The 24,051-nt window shown below is 36.3% G+C and overlaps 1 protein-coding gene and 1 pseudogene across 23 annotated transcripts in view; one reads left to right on the forward strand and one right to left on the reverse strand.

Annotated features, from left to right (window-relative positions):
* Positions 1-1,924: 1,924 nt before the first annotated feature.
* THOC2 (THO complex subunit 2) overlaps positions 1,925-24,051 on the reverse strand; it is a 132,794-nt gene continuing 110,667 nt past the window's right edge. For 8 of the 23 annotated variants that reach the window (XM_063721263.1, XM_063721261.1, XM_063721262.1 and 5 more), the window contains 9 exons: positions 22,171-22,601; positions 21,914-21,972; positions 20,403-20,534; positions 15,043-15,180; positions 14,631-14,700; positions 14,391-14,548; positions 12,428-12,504; positions 11,902-11,947; positions 1,925-4,740 (listed from right to left, as the gene is read on the reverse strand). In XM_063721263.1, the coding sequence (XP_063577333.1) occupies positions 11,920-11,947; positions 12,428-12,504; positions 14,391-14,548; positions 14,631-14,700; positions 15,043-15,180; positions 20,403-20,534; positions 21,914-21,972; positions 22,171-22,601 (1,093 nt within the window). In that variant the 3' untranslated portion in view covers positions 1,925-4,740; positions 11,902-11,919. Of the gene's footprint in view, positions 4,741-11,901; positions 11,948-12,381; positions 12,505-14,390; positions 14,549-14,630; positions 14,701-15,042; positions 15,181-20,402; positions 20,535-21,194; positions 21,973-22,170; positions 22,602-24,051 lie in introns of those variants that run through there. The other 15 variants (XM_024240701.2, XM_054545025.1, XM_054545021.1 and 12 more) reach the window with 11 other exon arrangements.
* LOC129052833 (tyrosine-protein kinase Fer-like) lies at positions 4,103-4,739 on the forward strand (annotated as a pseudogene).

The raw sequence follows: 24,051 nt of genomic DNA on the forward strand, positions 1-24,051 counted from the left end.
GCCCTGCTTCGCTCATCTTTACTCCATAGTCACTGTGTAATCAGCAGTAAATACGGCCTCACCCCAGTCTCCTTATCTGGGTTTATTCTTCCCCCGAGGACCTCCCTCCAAGTAACATCATTTGTTTGTTGTCTGCCTCTACTGACTAGAATGGAAGTTCCATGAGGGCAGGGGTTTGTTTTGCTCATGGCTGTACCTCTGATACCTAAGAGGCACTCAAATATTTCAACAGGTTTTTGGGGAACAAGTGGTGTTTGTTTACATGAGTAAGTTCTTTAGTGGTGATTTCTGAGATTTTGATGCACCCATCACCCAAGTGCGCACTGTACCCAATACCCAAGTGCGCACTGTACCCAATGTGTGGTCTTTTATCCCTCACCCCTCTCCTACCCTCAAATATTTTTTAATGAAAACCCTATAGGACTCTCTACTCTTTACAGAAGGGGTTGGCAAACTACAGCCTGCAGGCCAAATCTAGGCTTCCACCTGCTTTTGTAAATAAACTTTTACTGAACTCAGCCATGCTTATTCACTTACATATTATTTATAACTGCATCAACACTACAATGGCAGAGCTTAGTAGTTGCAATGGGAACTACATGGCCTGCAAGGCCACAAATATTTACTATCTGGCCCTTTACAGAAAGTTTGCTGGCCCCTTATAGCATTCATTTGGTTCTTCTTTTCCAAACTAGATTGGAAGCACTCTCAAGATAGGTCTTGTACTTCTTTGGATCTAGAAAAGAGTAGATGCCCTAAAATAGCTAGCACTTTACAAACACAGATTTCCTACGTCCAACATACATTATTTTTACACAGTTAATCCAAAGATAGTATTTTCCATCATCAATGCATTTCTAGAAAGGCCAGAACTAATTACCTGTGTTTGATGATTTGGGGCAACAGGGAGAAGGCATATTGATGCTATCTAATTAGTAAACTTTCTAGTTCAAAATCACAATCATGTAACCTTTAAAATATGAATGCATATTTAACAACCAGAAAGTTCTTCCTGATATCTTTCAGACAAATAATTTTGAGGTAAGCCATAGTTATTTTCTCAAAGTCAAAAATCACTCTAACAAAACATCTATTTTTATGTCAGGCACACTATAAGCACTCAACAGTCACTGAATACATCACCCTCCCATAAATATTCTGCTCATCGATTTTTGCAAATTACAATTACCTGAAAAGAGACATCAAGATTTATACCCTTTTGCCAATTCATTTAAAATATGCTCAGCATTTCTCAATTCTTTAAAAAATTATATCCTTTTTGTCATTCTCTGAAAATTTTAATTTGCATAGGTATCGTTTCCAACGAACTGAAGACTAAATGAACAAATCCAGGCATGCTATCAGTCCACTGTTTACTCCAACTGCAGAGGTAATCAAACAGGATATTTTCCTATTATTGGATGATATGTCATTTGAAAATAATGTAGCCCATGGAATAAGAACTGAGAAGGGCTAGGAACCTTAATGAATTATCTTTGCTAAGTTATTTTGAATAAGCAACAATATACACAATAATATACAACCATTTGAGAAAACTATTGTTTATTTAGAAAAAAGGTTACACTGGTAGAATTCAGTAGATAAAAAAATTCTCTTTTAAAAATGTCACTGTGAAACTTTTCCAGACGAAAGTTCAGCAATACAAAGCTCCTATAGCTGTAGAATTAAAACAATTATGTTTTGATCCCCCCGCCACCAAGATTTGTCTAACATAATTACAAGAAAAAATGGCAAGGGACAAGTGATCGCTGGTACCTTTTTCTTTTTTAAACACGTTTAATGTTGTACATGTACTATATAAAATGATTCCTAAGCATTTCATAAGACAATGTTCCCACTGCTTTTAGTGACTAATATTAAGAACAAGCCAAATAATAAATTAAAACTGAGTTTTAAAATGAGGTAAAATCAAAAGGGTTCAACAATTGTTTATTTTCAGTTTCAAACAATAAAAAGGAAGCATTTCAGAATGGAAATAAAAACTGAACCCAGGCAATATTTAGTTAATCTAAAGTAAAACTCTGTACACAGGTAACCTTATGCAGCACATTGTGCTAAAAGTATGGAACAGTTAACACTTTCAGCCATTACTGAAAATAAACATGTAGAAACTAAGCAACAAGTTAAAATACAGTAATGCACAACTTAACAATTTTAAGTTTTCCACATGGAGCAATAAAGCAGATAACTGAATAATTTAAGGAGATGCAAATGGCCCTCTTCATTCTTAATTCTTGGCAATTTACTCAGGAAAATAAATTTCTGGTCGCAGCTGAACAGTTCCACTCCAACCTCACCTGAAAGAAACAAAGTGATTATATTGATAGAGAAGAAGGAAGGAAGGAAAGAAAGGAGGGAGTAGGGGAGGGAGGGTTAGTCAAAGGAGGTAGGAGAAAAGGAAGGGAGAAGGAGAGAAGGAGAATGAAAGAAGGAGGGAGGGAGGGAAGGAGAATGAAAGAAGGAGGGAGGGGAGAAGAAAGGAAGAAGGGGAGAAGGAAGGAGAGGAAAAGGTAAGGAGGGAGGAAGATTTAAGAAAGAACGAGAAGTTAATGAGTTCCATCAGTAACAAAGACTTGAGTCCCCAGAAAAGGATGAAATATTTGTGTGTTTCTTTTTGTCCATTCTTAGAAACCATTAAAGATAAACACATTAATGATGACTTAAAAAAAAAATTGAACATTGTGTGCGTGTGGGAGAGAGGGGTGGGGGTAGGGAGAAAAAAATGGAGCAACAAGTAAAACATTCCACAAGGGCAAGCAATAGCTTAGCAAAAGTAAATACAAAATGTAGCAAAGAAAAGTAACCTATTTTACATGATCAACAAAAAAAGAAAAATGACATCACATTTTTCACAAGGACACAATTTTAATAGTAACTTATATTAAGATGCAGTGTCTGCTAAATTATAAAAATTGCTTTAAAAATATATTGACTTAATTATACTCATTTCCTTTCCTTTATGTATTGACATTTTTCAAATACTTCATATTGAAATAATTTCAAAACATGATTATTACAACATGTGGCAAATATCTTCACATCTGCCTTCATTCAAATTTTAAGCTAATGCTTAATGCATTAAACTTTATTGATGAAAATACTACATTCACATATTTCTTAAAACCAGGGCTAGAAGGGTCCTTAGAAAATAATCACTTACATGAAATGCTGACAAATAATTTACATACCATTTCTACACAGCATTCTGTTCACACCATGTATAATCTTGATATTATCAATAACTGTGGATACATTTAATGTTGAACTTACAATTTAATACTTAAAAGCCATTGTTCCTGTCCATTAATTGCTGAATGGATAAATAAAATGTGGTACACACTCATACAATGAAACATCATTTAGCCATAAAAAGGAATGGAGTACTGATACATGCCACAACATGGATGAGCCTTGAGAACATGATGCTAAGTGAAAGCCAAACACAAAAGGCCACAAATTATTGCATAATTCCATTTAAATGAAATGTCCAAAACAGGCAAAATCACAGAGACAGAAAGTACATTACTGGTTTCCAGGGGCCGAGGAAGGGAAGAATTGGGAGTGACTGCTAATAGGCATGGAGTTTCTTTTTGGGGTGACAGAAATGCTCTGGTATTAGACAGTGGTGATGCTTGCACAACACAGTGGATATACTAAAAACCACTGAATTGTACACTTTAAAATGGCAAATTTGAGGCCAGGCGTGGTGGCTCACGCGTATAATCCCAACACTTTGGGAGGCCGAGGCAGGTGGATCACCAGGTCAGGAGATCGAGACCATCCCGGCTAACATGGTGAAACCCCTATCTCTACTAAAAATACAAAAATTAGCCAGGCGTGGTGGTGCACGCCTGTAGTCCCAGCTACTCAGGAAGCTGAGGAAGGAGAATTGCTTGAACCCGGGAAGCGGAGGTCACAGTGAGCCGAGATCACGCCACTGCACTCCAGCCTGGGAGACAACAGCGAGACTTGGTCTTCAAAAGAAAAAAAAAAAGTAAAAGGCAAATTTGATGTTATATGAATTTTATCTCAATTGTTTAAATTGTAAAAAAAAAAAGTCAATGTTCCAATTAAGAGCATCATGGTATCACAGTATGGCCATAAGGAGAATAAGAAATGGGTTCTCAATCATAAAGATGTCACATTACAAGACGCGAGAGAAATTTTGGTGACACATTTAAGGTCACATTAAAGGATAAAATTGCTGTTGCTGTTAAAACATGTCAAGAACGTCTTCCCCAGGAACTGAAATTAAAATTTTTACTAGAAGCCAAAATCCTCAAGCAATATAATCATCCCAGTACTGTCAAACGTATAGGAGTTCGCACACAAAGACGGCCTATCTACGTCATTAAGGAACTGGTTCCAGGAGGCGATTTCCTCTCCTTTCTGAGAAAGAAGAATGAACTAAAACTCAGTTAGTGAAATCTTCATTAGATGCTGATTCTGGATGGTGTATCTCGAGTAAAAAATGTATACACAGGGACCTTGCTGTAAGAAACTGCCTGGAGGTGAAAATAATGTTCTGAAAATCAGTGACTTTGGAATGTCTCGTCAAGAGGATGGTGGTGTGTATTCATCTTCTGACTTAAAGCAGATTCCCATTAAATGGACAGCACCAGAAGCTCTTAATTATGGGAGATATCGTTCTGAGAGTGACGCACGGAGCTTTGGCATCCTCCTCTGGGAGACTTTCAGCTTAGGGGGTCTGTCCATAGCCTGGAATGACAAATCAGCAAGCACAAGAGCAAGTGGAAAGAAGATACTGGATGTCAGTCTCTTGGTAGTGTCCACAGAGCATTTTAATAAAATAATGCTGAGGTATTAGGATTACAAACTTGAAAACTGCCCCCAAGTTTACTGAACTTCAGAAAGAGCTAGCTGTCACCAAGAAGAAAGTTGCATAGTGATGAAACTCAGCCTTCAGGACTCTGTTTTCAGCAGAGCAGTATTTTTCTTCTTATTAACATTTATATCACATTACCTGCAACATTCTCCTAAGTGTTTTATTAACTATTTTTTAAAAACATGTGCTGCTTTAACCATTGTAAATAAGAAAGTATAAGTTCTAAATGTAAGGGATCACACAGATCTATCTTTTTCACATCTAGGACTGTTGCTGTTTCTCAAAAATTTTCTACTCCAGGCTCAGTTCATAGCCTGCTGTTCTCCATCACAGACACCTATTGGTGCTATAAGCTGTATTGGTAACATCACATACCACATTTGTAGGACACATCTCAACAGAAGATGGCCTTCCTACTCTGCTGAGACAAGATTATATTTGTGAACGCCATTTTATGTTGGTAATTATCTGGACCTCCTAAGTTGTTTGTTTGTTTGTTTTTTTCTTTTTGGCCAGAGATAGGTCCTGTTTTGTTAGTAAGACTGCCGTTTCCCTATGTTTCACAATGCCGTCCTATGCACAAACATCCTCAAAGAGTTGAGGCAGCTGATTTTAACTGATGTTACAGAGAGCTGTGACAGCAAGAATCAAGTTTGAAAAGTAAGGTGGTCTGGAGAAAGGAACAGCTAGGGTGGTGATCAAAGTAGAGAAGAAAAGGCAAACATAAAACCAGCCTTCTTAACAGAGGTATGCCTTTATAAAACACATACACGCTTTTTAATTTTATGATCAAACTCACCAAAAAGGTCCTAAGAAATGTTTTAGTAGTTTATACAGATTCTTCATAAAAGAGCCCTCTGGATGGCAACCAAACAATTTTTAAGAGAAACTATAAAATACAAGCCCACCAAAATAATATATTATTTTTGGTTAAGTGTCTTCACTTCAAAGGAAGCATCCCAGAACTGCATTCCATGCATTTTTACTAGTGTCTGAAACTGTCAGGATTTTATTCTCATTCTCTCGCTCTTTTCACATAAACCCCAGGTAGAAAGGCATATAAGGATGAACTTGACATTTAAAAAGTCAAACAAATATTTATAAGGAAGAAAGAAGTTATGAGGAGAAAGACATGGGGACAGCCATCCTAAATCCACTTTACTCCTTCATTTACCCTTATACTGCAACCTAGGAATTCTTATAGCAAACAGAGTTCCTGAGATGTTCCACGTGGATAAAACGTAACAGAGTTAAGATGTGGATTCTGTTGAGCTGAATCTTAACTGCACCCAGGGATGCGTTTCAGGATAATTATGTGTGTAGGGGAAAGACACACTCAGGGCAAATGTTGCATGGAAGCCTTTTATAAGTGTTCATGCCCATGTCAAAATTTTAAAAAACAGCATATAAATGAATATTTTGCTCTACTGTAAGTGGAAGAGCAAGGAAATAGAAAATTTCTCCTGCCCTCTTCAACTTTTCGTGCCTATGAATATCAGTGCACAAAACCTATACTCAGTATTTTTTTTAAAGTATAAAAGTTGATAATGAAGACAAAAATGGTTTGTGTCTGTCATTTCAAGCTCCTAACAAGAGTCTAGTATACATTTAATGGTTACTACATACAGACCAAAGTGAGAGCATATTAAATCTGCCCTCAAAAAATATGCTGCAGCAAATAAGCAAGCTCTTTTAATCAGTATAGGTTTCCCTCCTATAAAATGGTGTGTTTGGTGGCAAAAAAAAAAAAGTCAATGTTGCACTTATACAGAGATATTAAATGTTTCTCTGGCATCAATGTGAACATTGATGAGTTCCCTATCCCATACCCTTTCCCAATACCTATTGTCAACATCTAGGAATAAGCCTCAAAATGGCAATGCATTCCTAAAACAAGAAATCTTTAGGAGCTTAGGAGGTCAGTTTCCAAGTATGAACTGAAGGGAAAAAAAAAAAAAAAAAAGGCTTAGAGCTGGAATTACAAAATCAATTGTCTACAGAGGCCAAGAACGTGATGAAAACAAAAGAAACGAGCTGAGTGGGGACTGACTGAGGTGAACTGTTTTTAAAAAGGCCCTTGCTCTATTCTAAAGGGGGGCAGCACCTAGACAAGTCTAGCTGAAATCAGGACATAATGATGCTATGCAGAAATCAGAACACAATGTTACCAGATGTTCCAATCCTTCAAGAAAAACTGAAATTTGGATTTTGTCAATTCTGATTTTTAAAAACAAACAGATTTTTAAAATTTTGAAATATTGTGTGAGGTTAAGAAGGTGCATTTTGCTGGCGGTGGTGGCTCACATGTGTAATCATACCACGTTGAGAGGCAGAGGCAGGAGAATTACTTGAGCCCATGAGTTCAATACCAGCCCGGGCAATATAGTGAGCCTCGTCTCTATAAAAAAAAAAGAAAGAAAGAAAGAGAGGCCGGGCGTGGTGGCTCACACCTGTAATCCCAGCATTTTGGGAGGCCAAGGAGGGCGGTTCACTTGAGGTCAGGAGTTTGAGACAAGCCTGGACAACGTGGTGAAACCCCGTCTATACTGAAAATACAAAAAAATTAGCTAGGCATGGTGGCACATGCCTGTAATCCCAGCTACTCGGGAGACTGAGGCATGAGAATCGCTTGAATCCAGCAGGTAGAGGTTACAGTGAGCCAAGATTGCACCACTGCACTCCAGCATGGGTGACAGAGAGAGACTCTGTCTCAAAAATGAAATGAAATGAAATGAAAAATAAAATAAAATAAAATAAGAAAGTATATTTAACAAGCCACATTCTGCCCAAGGGCTGATAATTTGCAACCTAGGATTTAGAGGATAAAAATTAGGTTACACATGTGAGACTGGAAGGAATGGACCTGCAAAATATATTTGGCCTTCTTGGAATGGAGGATTAGAATAGGAATGTAGTAGATTAAAAATACAGATTATGAATAAGTAGTGCTAACTGCTAATGTTCTTTAAAATCAAAGTCCTACATCCAAAATAATAAAAAGCAAGGAGACTGAGTATCTCAAGGCCTGGGAGCAAATGTCAGCTTAGCACGGCATTTGGTTCACAAAACGACTTTCAAAAGTTTGCTGAACTCAACATCCCTGAGTTGAGGATCACATATATCAAATTAAAATTGAGAAGCCAAAGGGTGGTGGTTCTCAGAGGACAATTTTATAAGCAGGAATTAAAAAAAAAAAGTTAAAGTAGGAAGAAAGGTTAAAGGCAAAGGAACTAGTAATCTTCAAGAGACTAAATCAAGGAGAGGCAAGATGAATTTGTACAAAGACTTTAAGGGCAACAGAAGATGCAGAGAAGGAACAGAGTTTTGCAACCAAATATAGAAGACCAGAAAAGATGACAGAAGACTGGAAGGAATTTAATTATGGTCATATTTATATACTGTTATCTTCTTAATTCTTAAGAGACAAGAGTCTTGCTCTGTCACCTATGCTGGAGTGCATAATCATGGCTTACTGCAGCCTCGAACTCCTGTGCTCAGGAAATCCTCCTGCCTCAGACTCCCAAGGAGCTGGTACTACAGGTGCACACTACCATGCCTAGCTAAGTTTTTTAAATTTATTTATTTATTTATTTATTAGAAATGGGGTCTCACTATGTTGCCCAGGCTGATCTCAAATTCCTGGCCTCAAGCAATCCTCTTGCCTCAGCCTCCTACAGTGTTAGGATTACAGGCATGAGCCACCATGCCTGGCCTTGTATCTTAATTCTAATGTGATTATTTTAATGTTTGTGAAACTCAGGATGATACTTACAAATCAGTGTCATTTCTCTACCAACCCTCCTTAAAAAAACTGTTCTAAAAACAACAATGAAATCTTACAAGTAATGACATCTTTCAATCATGGAAATATGACATATGTAAGAGCTGTCCTTTCTATAGAATAGAAAATAAAAGGTGAGTGGGGGAGGGCAGCAGATTTCAAAGTAGCCTGTAAATAGACGGTTCCAATCAGAAATGATAACATTCTTAAAGAAAAGGAAGAAAAACAGACCTGACCAACCCTGGAATGTATCCAAATAGAAAGTAGCAGTCAACAGCCAGAAAAAGAAACTATCAGCCAGGCATGGCGGCTCATGCCTACAATCCCAGCACATTGGGAGACCAAGTCAAGCAGATGGCTTGAGTCCAGGAGTTTCAGACCAGCCTGGGCAACATGGCGAAACCCCATCTCTATTTAAAAATTTTTTTTTTTTGTTTTAAAATAAACTATCGGCCGGGTGCAGTGGCTCGCGTCTGTAATGCCAGCACTTTGGGAGGCCGAGGCAGGTGGATCACCTGAGGTCAGGAGTTCGAGACCAGCCTGGCCAACATTGTGAAACCCTGTCTCTACTAAAAATACAAAAATTAGCCAGGCGTGGTGGCACGTGCTTGCAGTCCCAGCTACTAGGGAGGTTGAGGCAGGAGAATCGCTTGAACCTGAGAAGTAGAGATTGCAGTGAACCAAGACTGCACCACTGCACTCCAGCCTGGGCAACAGAGCGAGATTCCATCTCAACAAAAAAAAAAAAAAAAAAAAAGAAACTATCAGCCAGATGGCCCAGCACAGTGGCTCAGACCTGTAATCCCAGCACTTTGGGAGGCCAAGGCAGGTGGATCACCTGAGGTCAGGAGTTCAAGACCAGCCTGGCCAACATGGTGAAACCTTGTCTCTACTAAAAATACAAAAATTAGCCAGCCATGGTGGTGCGTGCCTGTAATCCCAGCTACTCAGGAGGATGAGGCAGGAGAATCTCTTGAAGAATCACCAGGAGAATCACCTGGAAGGCGGGTGTTGCAGTGAGCCAAGATCACCCATTACACTCCAGCCTGGGCAAAACAGCGAGACTTCTTTGTCTCAAAAGAAAATAAACTATCAACCAGAGTCTCACAAAATTAAGAGTCTACCCCAGAAGAAAGTATTGTACAAAGTTGTCAATGAGGAATTCAACAGGATGGACATCCAGCTAGACATACTTTTAAAAGAACATCTGAATCTAGAAGTTTTGCTATAAGACCACGAGCCAAATATCTAACCCTGGCCAGTTTTGTCATCCCTTTGTTCCTAAGAAATTACATAGAGGGGTAAAATACAAATTCATGGTCAGTGTAAGTAAAACTCAAATCTGTAGCATAACCTTCACATACAAAAGAATAATATTTAGGTATTGAGTAAAGAGAGATATATAAAATCACTGTGAAAGTTGTCAGTGACAATGGCTGGCTCATTCCTCATGAAGATATGAAAGGTGGGCTTTTTGTTTTTCTTTTAATAGGGAGACCACATGTGACAGCAAAATGCCAGATTAAAAGAAAGGTTAAAATGAGGATTAAGAGTTTATGGCTTACCAGAGAAGACAGTTGTCAAGGTTGGGATGGGGGCAGGAGCAGCCAGAATTGAAGAATTAGCGTAATATTTCCTTTTAAATCTATTAAATTCGAAATGTTCTTTTATAACTCTCATTTACCCTACTTTACCCTAATCTACTTACATAGCAAGCACCAAAAAAGCAGGAAAAGCACACCATTCATCATGTGTTGACTATAAGGCAACCTCTTGAATCCCTGCTTTGCAGCCAAAATAAAGATGACAAAATCCATACCTTTAAGCCCGTACCCTTATACAGAACTGGCTCTCAGACATTTCTCACTTGTAATTTAAACACTGGTAAATAGCCTTGGTTATCTATCTGGTCTCATAAAAGATTAGAAGCATCCAATAATATTAGGGGGGAGGTATAGACAAGCAAGTATACTTAATTAATTAATATATTAAGGAAGTATAGAAAAGCAAGTATACTTAATATATTAAGAAATGATGGCTAACATGGAAGCAAGAAAACGGGCTATAAAAAAGCAGAGTCGGCCAGGCGCGGTGGCTCACACCTGTAATCCCAGCACTTTGGGAGGCTGAGGCAGGTGGATCACGAGGTCAAGAGTTCAAGACCAGCCTAGCCAACATGGTGAAACCCCATCTCTACTAAAAATACAAAAATTAGCCGGGTGTGGTGGCAGGCACCTCTAATCCCAGCTACTCAGGAGGCTGAGGCAGGAGAATCGCTTAAACCTGGGCGGCAGAGGTTGCAGTGAGCTGAGATCGTGCCACTGCACTCCAGCCTGGGCGACAGAGTGAGACTCTGTCTCAAAAAAAATAAAAATAAAAATAAAAAAATAAAGGCAGAATCAACAGCCTCAAAACACAGCTGTCTGGAACCATTACATTTAGGGGGCAAATTGTCCTACGTACCTCAATAATACTAAGGCATCACCAAACAGTAACTATTCGGATTATCTTAAGTGCTCAAAAAAGGCAATATTAGGGTCTGAACACTGTATCCACTATGATGGAAACACAATTTACTTAAGATGGGTAAAATACTTTTTAAATCTCACATAAAGCATAAGTGCATTACCTAAAAAAAAAAAAAAAAAAAAAAAAGTTACACATTGTAAATCCCAGAACTAAAAACACAGACCATATTTTCTGTTGCAAAACATGGGCAGTGGTAAAAAAAAAAAAAAAATTGGCACGAAAACTTAAAAATCTTTGGATAACACATCAGCATGAGAAAGCAAAAGGAACAGAGAACACTAAAGGATAGAAAGACTGAGGTTTGAGTGTTGGCTCTGTTGACTAATATCTTTATGACCCTCTTCAACTTAACCTCTCAGAGTCTGTTTCTTCACTTATAAAATGCAGATACCACCACCACTATTTACAAGGCAATAAGGACTTTAAAAACATAATTAATTATCCAGAGAAGATGGGAATAAGTGATGAAGAGAAAGCCAGATGTTCTTAAATATATCTTGGTGCTTAAAAAAAAATGTGTGGCTAATCAGCAAGCTTAAAATGAAAACAGCTTAAAAATAATTCTGAATCTTGTTTTGCATCTATACCCAAAGACTTGGTCGTTATATTTAGGTGAAAAAAACAAGTAGTTGTAGCTTGTAAAATGCCATCTAGTTTTTCAACATTATCAGACCTCATTTTATGTTTCTATCATTAAGTGAAAAGGTGGTGAGAGAACACTCACCTTGATGGAAAGTCTTCATTATCTGTGCTTGTCCGAGGACTTATGAGTAGATGACAAATTAAGGGAAAACAACTTTTGGGAATGGCGGAAAGAATAGCATCTCCCCTTTTAGTACAGCACCTCAGGTTGCAGGCCTAAATGGGCTCTGACCAGCCTGGTAGCCTCAAACTCGCCCAGCTCTGCTTGTCTGCCTCATCATTTTGCCCTTCTATTCCCAATGTCCCCGGCCCTAGGGACTCTCTGTTTCCTTTCTTCCTCTCTGTGATAATATAACCCGAAAGACTATAAATCCCTTAGTGGCATAAAAAACATCTCAGTCACCACAGAAGTATTTTTAAATATCAAGAACATCAAGTATCCCACTTCCAGATTTCACACATTTTGAGAGAGTTAACTGGAAAGACCATTTCAAAACTAATCAGCCCTTAAGCACATAAACCACATACTAAAAGAGTACAATTGTAAACATGACCAGTATCAAAGCTTTCCATTACACTAACTGAAAACATCAAAATGAAAAGGATATTGTTTCTTCTCTTCCTTTCCTCCTGAACTGTCCCGTTTCTCTTTCTTTTCTATCTTTTCTTTATCATGCCTGGACTCCTATAAGAAATGGTAGAATTAGCTGGGGAAGGGAAAACCAAATATAAAAGCCAGCTCAAAACCCCTTTTCATCACCCACGAGCTATATTTGTCTTCAAAAACTTACTTAATATGACACCAAAAGCATAAGCAACAAAAGGAAAAAAAATAGATACATTGAACTTCACCAAAAGTAAAAACATTCATGCATCAACGAACACTACCAAGAAAGTGAAAAGACAACCTATAGAACTGGAGAAAAAATTTGCAAATCACCTATCTCATAAGGATCTAGTATCCAAAATACATAAAGAACTCTTACAACTGAGCAACAAAAACACAAACCCTCTAAATAAAAAATGGTCAAGGTATCTGAACAGATTTCTTGAAAGATAAACAAATGGCCAATAAGCACATGAAAAGATGTTCAGCATCATTAGTTATTAAGAAAATGCAAATCAAAACCACAATGAGACACCACTTTACACTTACTGGAATGGCTATAATAAAAAACAAAAACAGAAAATAACCAGTGTTGACAAGGATGTAGAGAAATCTGCACCCTGATACTTTGTTGGTAGAAATGTAAACTGTACAGCCACTGTCTAAAAGATTTTGGTGGTTCCTCAAAAAGTTAAACATAGAATTACCATATAACTCAGAAATTCCATTCTTGGGCATATATCCAAGCTAATTAAAAATAGGTGTTTGAACAAATACTTATAGCCCCACACAAATGTTCACAGCAGCACTATTCACAATAGCCAAAACATGGAAACAACTCAAAAGTCCATCAACTGAAAAATGGATAAACAAATGTGGTATATTCATATAATGAAATATTACTTAGCTATAAAAAGAAATGAAGTAAATGACACGTGCTACAACATGGAAGAACTTCAAAAACATTATGCTAAGTGAAAGACATCAGACACAACAGGGCACATTATTGTACTATTTCATTTACATAAAATATTCAGAATGAGTGAATCCATAAAGAAAACAGATTTATGGTTCCCAGGGGCTGAGGAGAAGGGGAAATGGGAGTGACTGTTTAAATGGGTATAGAGTTTTCTCTTGGAAGTGATAAAAATGTTTTGGAACTAGATAGAGATGATTACACAATACTGTAAATATACTAAATGTCACTTAAATGTACACGTTTAAAATGATTAATTTTATGTTATTTGAATTTTACCTCAATTAAAAAACACCTAAAAGAACAGCCTATCTTTTAAAGCATAGAATTAAAATGTTCATTATATAATTTTCTAGAGCTGTTTTTATGAACTATGAATAAATGGCATATATTTTCAATATATATAACAATGTTCTGGAAACAATTTATACTTTAGTAATGGCTTGCTTATTACTTTATGGCAGATGCATGAGATTCATTTTAAATATCAACCATTAATATGTAAGAGAATGTATCTTATACTCAATTTTTAAGTCAAATACAAGTATCAAACAAATCAGTTTATTAGGAGAAAACGTTACCAAAATGTTTCAAATCACAATCAAGACTTTATGATGCTATGATGGTCAGAGAGAATACATGTGACCATATTTTAATCTCAGGAATAAAGAGAAACTAAAAGCAAAGACTTGGTGGATAAGAAAGAAAATGCAAAGAACAGCTGAAACTCAATCAACAGAAGTAGGTGGGAATGGAATGGAGAGGGGAAAGGAATCTCAGAGGTATACTAACTCTACCCTCCTAGTAATCTGGGACTGAACTGACTCAAATTCCCCAAACGGAATGCCCTCCCTCAATACCTCTTCTTCCCACCCCTAAATAATGAACAAAAGACTATAGGACTAGGAAAAAAATTCAATATTTGCTAAATTTTCAGAGTTGATTTTTTTAAGATAAAGCATATTATTCCTTTATTTTCCTAATTTACCTTTTTGCCACCGGAGGAGATTTTATCCATCTTCTCAGATTTAAATGAATCACTGCCTTTTTCTTTGCCTGAAGATTTTGACTTATTTTTTTCCTTGTCTTTCTCATTTGGATAAGGAGATTCACAAGGACTTTCACTTTTATGTTTTGAAACCCCCACTAAAATTACAAAAGAAAATCATGAAAGCCTTTTCCAATTCACTTCGATGATATCTTCAAAGATATGAATAAGTCTACCTACTTGTTCCATTCTCCTCTTTACGTCTCTTGGTTAAGTCCGGTGGCACTTCACGGTCGTTGTTTGAGTGATCCTAGAACCAAGAATTGTGAACTACATTGACCAAGGGCTTCTGTTTTTGTTTTAAAGTATTACTTTTATATGAGAAGGACACAGCTAACTAGCAATGGAGAGTATTTGCAGTAGTTTCACATACTTGATAAAATGGCATGAAAGACAAGCAGAGCTGACAGAGATTACTAGGCTGAAGATCCTTATTAACGTAGAAGATGCAAACACTTCGGGGTAAAAATATCAATAAAATCATGAAATAACAGACTACTATGGAACAAACTAGTATTTTTTAAAAGGCAACATACACACTGGTGTACATGATAATGAGCTTTCCAAACTAGTTTTAAAAAAATTTACAAACCCTTTTCCGCTCTTTCCTGTCCTTTTCATCTTTTTTCTCTCTTTCTCTGGATCTTTCCCTTGACTTGTCCAAATCTTTCTTGTCCATTTCTCTCTCCTTACTCTTGGACAGTGGTGGAGGAGTATGATTAATGTAGAGCTGTTAAATTAAGGCAATATTACTAAAGATTATTAGTTTTCCAGTATTGGCATCATTTGTTTATTAAATGAAACACAATTGGGAATTATACCCAAAGTCAAAACTGGTCAGCTATCTGGATTACAAGAGGTAAAATAAAAGGACATGGCACAAATTATACAAAGGCTTCAATTCTTGGCCTTATAAAAATTACCATTTAAACTCCATCAGTTCATTTGTGCTTCAACTGAGACTCATTAGTAAATTCACAAGCTAAAGTATTCCTTATAGCTCTATTGTAAAGACCTATAACCACCATTACAAGAGTTCATATATGAACAATAGTGACTGGACTTTCTCTACTGTTTAAAAAACAAAAACAGAAAAAAACACCTCTACACAATCACGGAAATTTTAAATAGTCTTAGCATCCACCGATAGGCAGTCAATAATGGCAATGGGCAAAAGTATAAAAATAAAACCTAGCTATGATTTTGCTAATAATTCTTTTCTGCCTCAGTGTGAACCATGCAAAGATTACCCCAAATTATTTTTACAAATGTAAAGGCTGCATGTTCTCTACTTCTGAAAGCACTCCAATTTCTACCAAAATAATCACAATTAACTGTGAAATTTGTCTTCCTTGTTCTAAATACCTCAGAAAGCCATCTAGTCAGCTGAGGATGATTAAACAATTCAAAAGACTAAAAAATAATGAACCAATATTCTCCTCTGCCTATTCTTTCTCTGCCAAAAGGGCTATATGCAATAAAACAGCCAATCATCAAGGATATTCTAACTAAATAATTGAGAGATAACCCTTCTTAGGTGAGTTGTAAATATGGAAATATGCTGTAACATAAAATATTTAGGAAGGAGTCAGGAAATAATCAGATACCTAACCTTATGGCATTTACATCTGTGCTACAAGCCTATGTTTAATTTAAGACATTAAAAGTAGTATGCAGCAAAATACTGAATATAACTCATTACATAACTACACAATGCTAGATACACCTTAGGAACAAATAGAATAGTGAGTCAAAAGTCAAATATTTTTACATGAAGAAATCCTTTGGTATTCAAAGGAATACATGAAAAATGAAGACCATCAGTTTGAGAATTAAACACTTATTTTTTAACACCACCAAACATTTTCAATTCAGCTGGCTCAGAAATACTGCCATAGCAATGCAGAAGTAGATTCTTTAAAATTTCAATGTTTAAAAGTTGATAAACTGAAATAGACAAAATGCTTATTAATAAAGAGCAAGAGAATGATAGTAATAAAAGTACTTGTCTAAAAGATACTCTTGCTGGCTAGAATGCCTTAAATGACACCAAGATTTTTCTAATCGTGAGGTTTATTCATATCTTAACATTATTTATGAAAATGATTAAGACAGGAAATATTGCTGCAATACTCAAAGAAGACTTCTCTAAGTAGTAATTTTTCCCAATAAAAGCAAAACACACACACACACACACACACACACACACACACACACACACACACACACACACACACACCCCTTATTAATAATGAACTTTTGAACTGTGCTTACTTTCCGTACTGCGAGGAATTGAGAAATTTTTCTAGAACTTACTTCTGGCATTAATGTTCAAATACTTCATTCTTGACATAAAAAGTCACATAGCTCAACTGACACACAATCAGAAATTCTTAGTTCAGAATGTACCCAATTCAATTCCTTCTTTAGAATAGTTCTGATCAAACACTCTTTTGCATAAAAACAGTTTCTCATTGCCTAATGAATTAAATGCATACCCCTTAGTTTAGGCATTCCAAACTCTCCACCGTCTTTTCACAATTATATCCTGCTATAGTAACCTAATGCATTCTATGCTGTGGCTATCACTGCTCCCTAATATCTGTCCTTTCCAGCAGTTCTCATTACTAGAATGGTTGTTCATTTTTATCTTAACTTCTTAAAATCCTACTTAGCCTTCAAAGATGGCCAAAGTCATCAGCACTCAACCATCCCTCAACTCTGCAACTCACTTTCCATTATTTTATATTTACCTTTTTTTATGACAAGTGCTCCCTATTAACTTCATGTCATACATTTTTGTCCATAACAGTTTCCAGTATGGTAGAAGAGCTAAGGTGCCTTTCTACTTTTACATACGTGATAGCTCCTTGTACACACAGTGAATACTCAATACAAGTTTGACAAATAAAATTAAGGATTCATTAAATGGATTTGTATGTAGCATTGCTAGGTTTTGTTCTTGATTGGCTTTTATTCCTGACATTGGGATCATTAAGGTCCAAAAAAGAATTTGACCTTAAGAATCTGTTTCAGAAAACTCTGCTCCATTGACTTTATTAAAGCTTCACTATATTATATAAAGATGGCCTCACTTTTAGGCTTGGGTTTGGCTGTAAATCCTCATTTTAAGATGGTGAACAAATTAAAAGCTAAATTCTGTCTTGAGATGGTTACTGATGCCCTCCTAAATCACAGAGAGGCTGATTAATGGAACTCGCTTTTTTTTTTTTTTTTTTTTAACACTATCTTCATCAAAGGTAGCTGCTAGAATTGCTACATCAAAACACAATTGATCAAAACTAGAAATACACTATTTGGAAATCAGGGTAAAGGGTGAACTGACAGAAAATATTTGGATACTAAGCTAGATTTTTCTTCTTTTAGCTAATCTCATTTGAAAAGCTAAAATCCATGTATTGCTTTTACCACAAATTAGAAAGTAAAAATAGCAAATAAATAATAAAGAGAATCCCACAGAAAAAGCATAACTGAAAAGACAAACTAAAGCAGGGAGAGAATTTTATAGGTACAAGTGACAAGATAATATGAAAATAGATGCGTATCTTCCACACCCTCTAGAAAGTAAAAGCTACCTCAGAAACAGGCTAAAGATAATCAACTTTGGAGATCACTCAAAGTCCAGTGAAATTTTTTTTCTAAGACATTCATATGCTGTTAAACTTTCTAGACACATAAAAATGCAACATCAGCTACTATGCAAACCAGTACTTTGCATGCTTTACCAAATGCAAAGACTTAAGAGATCACTTCAAATATTTATTGAATACCTAACCTTACTGCCAGGCACCATGCTAAGCACTAAAGATCTGAAAAGTAGTAGGAGTCACACAATTTTTAGAAGCATATGTATATGCCATTTTCAAATTTTTCTGGTTGCATGTGGAATAAATTAATTAAATTTTAAAGGCCTGCAAAACACCATTTTTAAAAAGGAGGGATGTGGGAGATTGACTTGAATCACTGTAATTTGTAAAAACCAAGGCAAACACACTAAAGGAGCTAGAAAAACCCTTTCAACTATTGTTGAAATGGGTGGTGCTAGGAATCAAGAAATCTTAATTTTAGTTCATGTTTTCATACTAACAAATTGTATGTAACTGGGAAAGCTAAAGAACTTTTAGTCTCTCATTTGTCAAAAAGACACTATCCACCTGCCCTGTCTACCTCACAGCACTGTTATGAGCATGAAATGAGACAGTACATATTTTCAAAAGGCCTTTTCACAAATGTGAGGAACCATCATCGATTAGAAAATCCAGTTAATTTTAACAGCAGGTTACAAACTGCTTCAAAGTATGTTTCAGTAAACAAATATTCAGAAGTTAACACTGTTAGCCCATTAATTTAAAATAGCCCATAGAAGCCACTGATGGTTAAGACTGACACAAACAATTCGAAACTGGTTATAAAAACCTAGTATATTGCAGTATATATTTAAGTTTGCCAATAAAAAGTTTACATTAAATGAAAGTTCTATAGATATCAAAATTGAAATGGAATATAAATTAAGTTTTCCAAAACTAACCTAAATAGGAACATCATTTTAAATAATAATCCCATGTAATAAAAAACAGCGGTATATAATTCCAACCTGATATCAACATTTTTGTAACTCCTACTAGGTATGGAGAACTCTGTTAGTATTGTGACGTTATGGCTAACACCAAAAAAACAAAAATACGTTGGATGTTTAGAATTTTCAAAAATAATGTCATTAAGTTGATGTTGTGTCTAATGTGTTATTTCGGCTTGTTCTTTAATAGCATATTACAGAATAATCCCGATATCTACTTCAAATAAAACATCCATTCAAATCAGAAAAAAAATAAAACTAAATGGAAGTTCTCCCAGTATAGCTGAGACTTTTGATTAATACAGTATATTCTAAAAAACAATGCTACAATTTTAGGACACAGGTACACTGGCTAATATAAACTTAAAAATTAGTGCTTATTTGCCCAATATCCACAGACATTTCATTATAAATCTATACATCTAAAAGCAGTTAGTAATGTCAACTGGCTCTGTTTCAAAATTTCATTTGGTCCACCAGTAAAAAAAACATGCTTAGCTGATTTCTATTTTAATCATGGCAAGCAATATTTATCCTGAAAAATAGGCTTCATTCTGCTGAGCAGATTCATTTGCTTGTAGCTTGTAAGAGGAGGCAAAGGAGAAAATCAAAGAAGGGTACATGTTTTATAACAAAGACAAAACAACATGAACAATGGACAATTCAAGTATAATACTGAAATAAACTCTGTAATAAGATACACAAACTGCACACTACTTTTAGTAGCAGAATACTCAAGAAAGTAGAATAATAGGTAAGAATTAATACTGACATGTAAACACAACCACTGAGTATTCCTCTCCAGGGGAATGATTCTTTCACATTAACTGTATCTCCTGATATTGTGCTATAACTACCAAAAAGGTACCTCAGCAGAGGATATATAAAGAATTTTTATGGATTCAGATGAGTTCCATTTTTAAAACAGATATGTGAATGCATCAAATTTATTTTTTGGTATTTTGGGTTGTCTAAACAGTCAGACAGCCTGGCAGATTTGTTTTGAAAAATTAAATAAACCCAAAACAATCAAATAACCTCTTCCCCGAATGTTAAACTTATTTCCAGATTTTGAAAAAGCATAAAAGGAGAATGTATAACACAGCAAGGAAGGAGAGATGACAGAAATGTTGCCACATTACACACATTTTATAACAATCTCATTACAAGGGACCACTGTCATCTGTTGTTTCAGTTTTAACATTTAATATTTTTGAAGGTTATTCAATGTAAGCAGAGTACTTTATCCCACTGATCTCAGCTTACTGAATGTACTAGGGTGAGGACATCTATCAAATAAAACAAGTAAAGAACATTTGGTTTACTTAGGCATGATGATTTTAAAAGACTCAAACCTTTGCTGAAGATTCCTTGAGTTCGATGAGACTGTCCTGTAGAAAATGAATGGAGATGACAGGTGAGCTGGCATAGTTCTCAGAACCCAGAGGAACTTTGGGAAGTATGGCTGTAACCTGGAAATAAACCAGCTACTTCTTGTGAGGATAAATTTCATGATGTCATTATCAATATGAATATCAACAATAAAAAAAAACATGTAATGGAATTGTAATGTTAAAAACTAAATTAAATGTACTCAATGTAAGAAATAAAAATCTTTCTCTGCTCAGAATTTAAAAATAAATGTCAATGCCACATTGTTCATATCTCTCTACTTAAGCTATAGTTAAGAGGTTTAAGAAAGCAAAACATTTTTTTTCGCCACAAAAAATTTAAAATACTGGAGGTCACTGTGGAAGAACAACACTGCCTTGTATTTTTCATAGTTCTTCTTTAATTGGGAGGATTCACATTTTACTTTACTTGTAACTCTAATATGAATATATACATTTTAAAATCCTAGCTGAAAAATTCAGTGGCATTGTATTAACAAGAAAACAAAATATATAAGAGTAATCACTTTTTTTTTCTGCAAAGTGCCTATCATGGTGAATCTCATACCTCCCACACACAAAGAAAGCATTAAAAAAAAAGAAAAAGAAATCAACTACGATATTCCACCACAGTGCTCTTGATGAAGAATTAATAACTTACAGTTTTTTTAAAGTTCAACGTACTGCAAATTCAAAGATTCCATGAAATTAGATGACTTTAGAATTAAAATTAAATATGGAGCAAGGAATGGCTACCCTGAGTCTTCAAGAAGGCTACACCCACGATTTTGTGCTGCAGTTGAATGCCTGGGGTTTCTCTTTGCTGGGTGGTAGGATTGGATGCCACATCTGCTTTTATCGTAACGCAAGGTTCAACTTGTTGGGAACCCAATGGGTATAAACAAACCTCCAAGGGAAGACACAACAGAAGCTGCATGCTCACTGAATATACACAACTACAGGAGAACTGATCACCAAGGAGACTTTAAAATGGAACTCCTTTCAAGACTCCTTCTTAGAAGGCACACATCGGTATGATGCTCATCAAGAAGCTTGAATTCAGAGGTAACTTGTTTATCCTGTGTCATCCAGGAAGTCTTCAGTGCTATATATTCTTCAATATGCTGAAAAATAGGCTTCATTCTGCTGAAAAGATTCGTTTGCTTGTAGCTACCATTGCACTCCAAAAAAGACTGCTTAAAGCAGTTGAGGCACTTCTGGGTAAAATTTCTCTTGCACTTTGAAACACTACAAAATTAGTGCTAAGTCCTTGAAGTTTTAATATTTTTATAATAAAAATACTCAATAGGAAAAAAAATCAGTCCACCAATATAGAAAAATTCATTTTCTAATGCAATATAAAACCTCCAGTGGCTCCAGTGAATGCTTGGCATAAGACTTGAAGGAAGTCAGGACACTGGTATTCCAAACAGGTGAGCCTAACATGGACGCTGCCTTCCTCAGGCTATACTAACCTTTACTGTGGAGGAATGTGATGGAGAAGGGTGGGTATCAATTTTGCGGCGTTTTTGTTCTGTTAAGACAAAAAGAAATAGTCAGAATAAGGTACATTTCTAGTTTGCCAAACACTTAAAAAGAAAAAAAAAAACTTGTTATGACAATCAAGTTCCCCTAGCAAAATCCCTATATAACTTACCAAAACAAGGAGACAATAACCAACTATACATTAAAATAACAAAAGGTAAGAACATATAAAGAAAGGTAAACTTGCCCCTTTCAGGCTCTGGAATATCTGATCTGGGAACAGGTGATTTCAAGGACCCAGAAACTGGTGTTTTTTCTCCTCCTTTAACATTTTCCTTTGATTTCATTTCCTTTGCTATATCTCTTTCTCTGGATGGCTCCTTCTCTCTTTCCCTTTCTTGAGTTGATTTTGATTCTGCGTTGGGGACAGTGGTCTTAAATTTCTCATCTTTAGCTTTTTCTTCCTTCTTGAATTTTTCTTTCTCTTTGTCAGACTTCGGCGTTCTTTCCTTGGTCTCTCTTGCTTTTTCATCTTTATTTGGCCGCTCTTCCTTTGGTTTTTCTTTACCATCTTTACCAAGTACCCTGGCCTCTGGAGTAGTAGCTGGAGTCTTTTCTTTTTTCTCTTTTTCTTTCTCTTTCCCTTTTTCTTTGTCATTTTCTTTAACAGCTTTGTTGCTTAAGAATAAAAACATGGGATTTTAACACAAATAATCATAAAATATATCCTTTGTCTGATATATGATAAAATATATCATAAAGGGTTTCTTACTAACTTCAAAAATACTAGAACTAAGGGGGAGTCCTTTGAAAACTAAAGGACAACTTTAAGACAAGGAAAAAGGAAGAAGTAATGGTCGGGTGCAGTGGCTCACGCCTGTAATCCCAGCACTTTGGGAGGTTGAGGAGGGTGGATCACTTGAGGTCAGGAGTTCGAGACCAGCCTGGCCAACATGGTGAAACCCCGTCTCTACTAAAAATACAAAAAACTTAGCTGGGCATGGTGGCGGGCACCTGTAATCCCAGCTACTCTGGAGGCTGAGGCAAGAGAATCGCTTGAACCTGGGAGGCGGAGGTTGCAGTGAGCCAAAATCACACCACTGCACTCCAGCCTGGGTGATAGAGCAAGACTCCATCTCAAAAAAAAGGAAGTATTTCTTTATCCAGTAAATCATAAACAAATTCATGAATTGCAGATTTAAAAGAATTATTAGCCGGGCGTGGTGGCTCACACCTATAATCCAGCACTTTGGGAGGCCAAGGCAGGCAAATCACGTGAGGCCAGGAGTTTGAGACCAGCCTGGTCAACATGGCAAAACCCTGTCTCTACTAAAAACACAAAAAAAATTAGCCGGGAGTGGTGGCACACGCTTGTAATCCCAGCTACTAGGGAGGCTGAGGCACAAGAATCGCTTCAACCCAGGAGGCAGAGGTTGCAGTGAGCTGAGATCACGCCACTGCACTCCAGCCTGGGTGATGGAAAGAGACACTGTCTCAAAAAAATAAAAAAAGAATTATTAAAATAATGTCAGGCTCTTTTTTGGCATACATTTATAACCTATGAGAATAAACGGTAAAAACCAAAACTATATCCCACAAACCAACCAAGGTAACTACTATCAGGAAATGCATTACTTAGCTGGATGGATCACTACTTAAATTAGTGTAGGCTTTTCTTATGTCTGTCCTCACTCAGATTGTTCACAGCAGTCCCTCTATCCTAAAATATTTGTTTAACTTCACACCTACATTCCCCTGAGTATCCCAGCCGGAGAAACAAAGTCATTATACAAGCATAACTATACAAAACATAATTAGGATGTAAAGCGTATCAGCAAAATAGGGTACATACAAAATTTCAAAGCCCAACATAAATGGCTTTTCACATTACTCAACAATCACTCCCCTTCTACTCATGAAGACTCATAGAAGAATTTATAATTATGAGGGCCAGGTGCAGTGGCTCACGCCTCTAATTCCAGCAGTGTGGAAAGCCAAGGCAGGCGGATCGCTTTAGGCCAGAAGTTCGAGACCAGCCTGGGCAACATTGCAAGACCCCCCATCTCAAAAAAATACATAAAAATCATTTTCAAAAAGAATTTAGAATTATGACACATGGCACAGTGTT

Source organism: Pongo abelii, chromosome X, assembly GCF_028885655.2.
Source record: "Pongo abelii isolate AG06213 chromosome X, NHGRI_mPonAbe1-v2.0_pri, whole genome shotgun sequence".
Taxonomy (NCBI): domain Eukaryota; kingdom Metazoa; phylum Chordata; class Mammalia; order Primates; family Hominidae; genus Pongo; species Pongo abelii.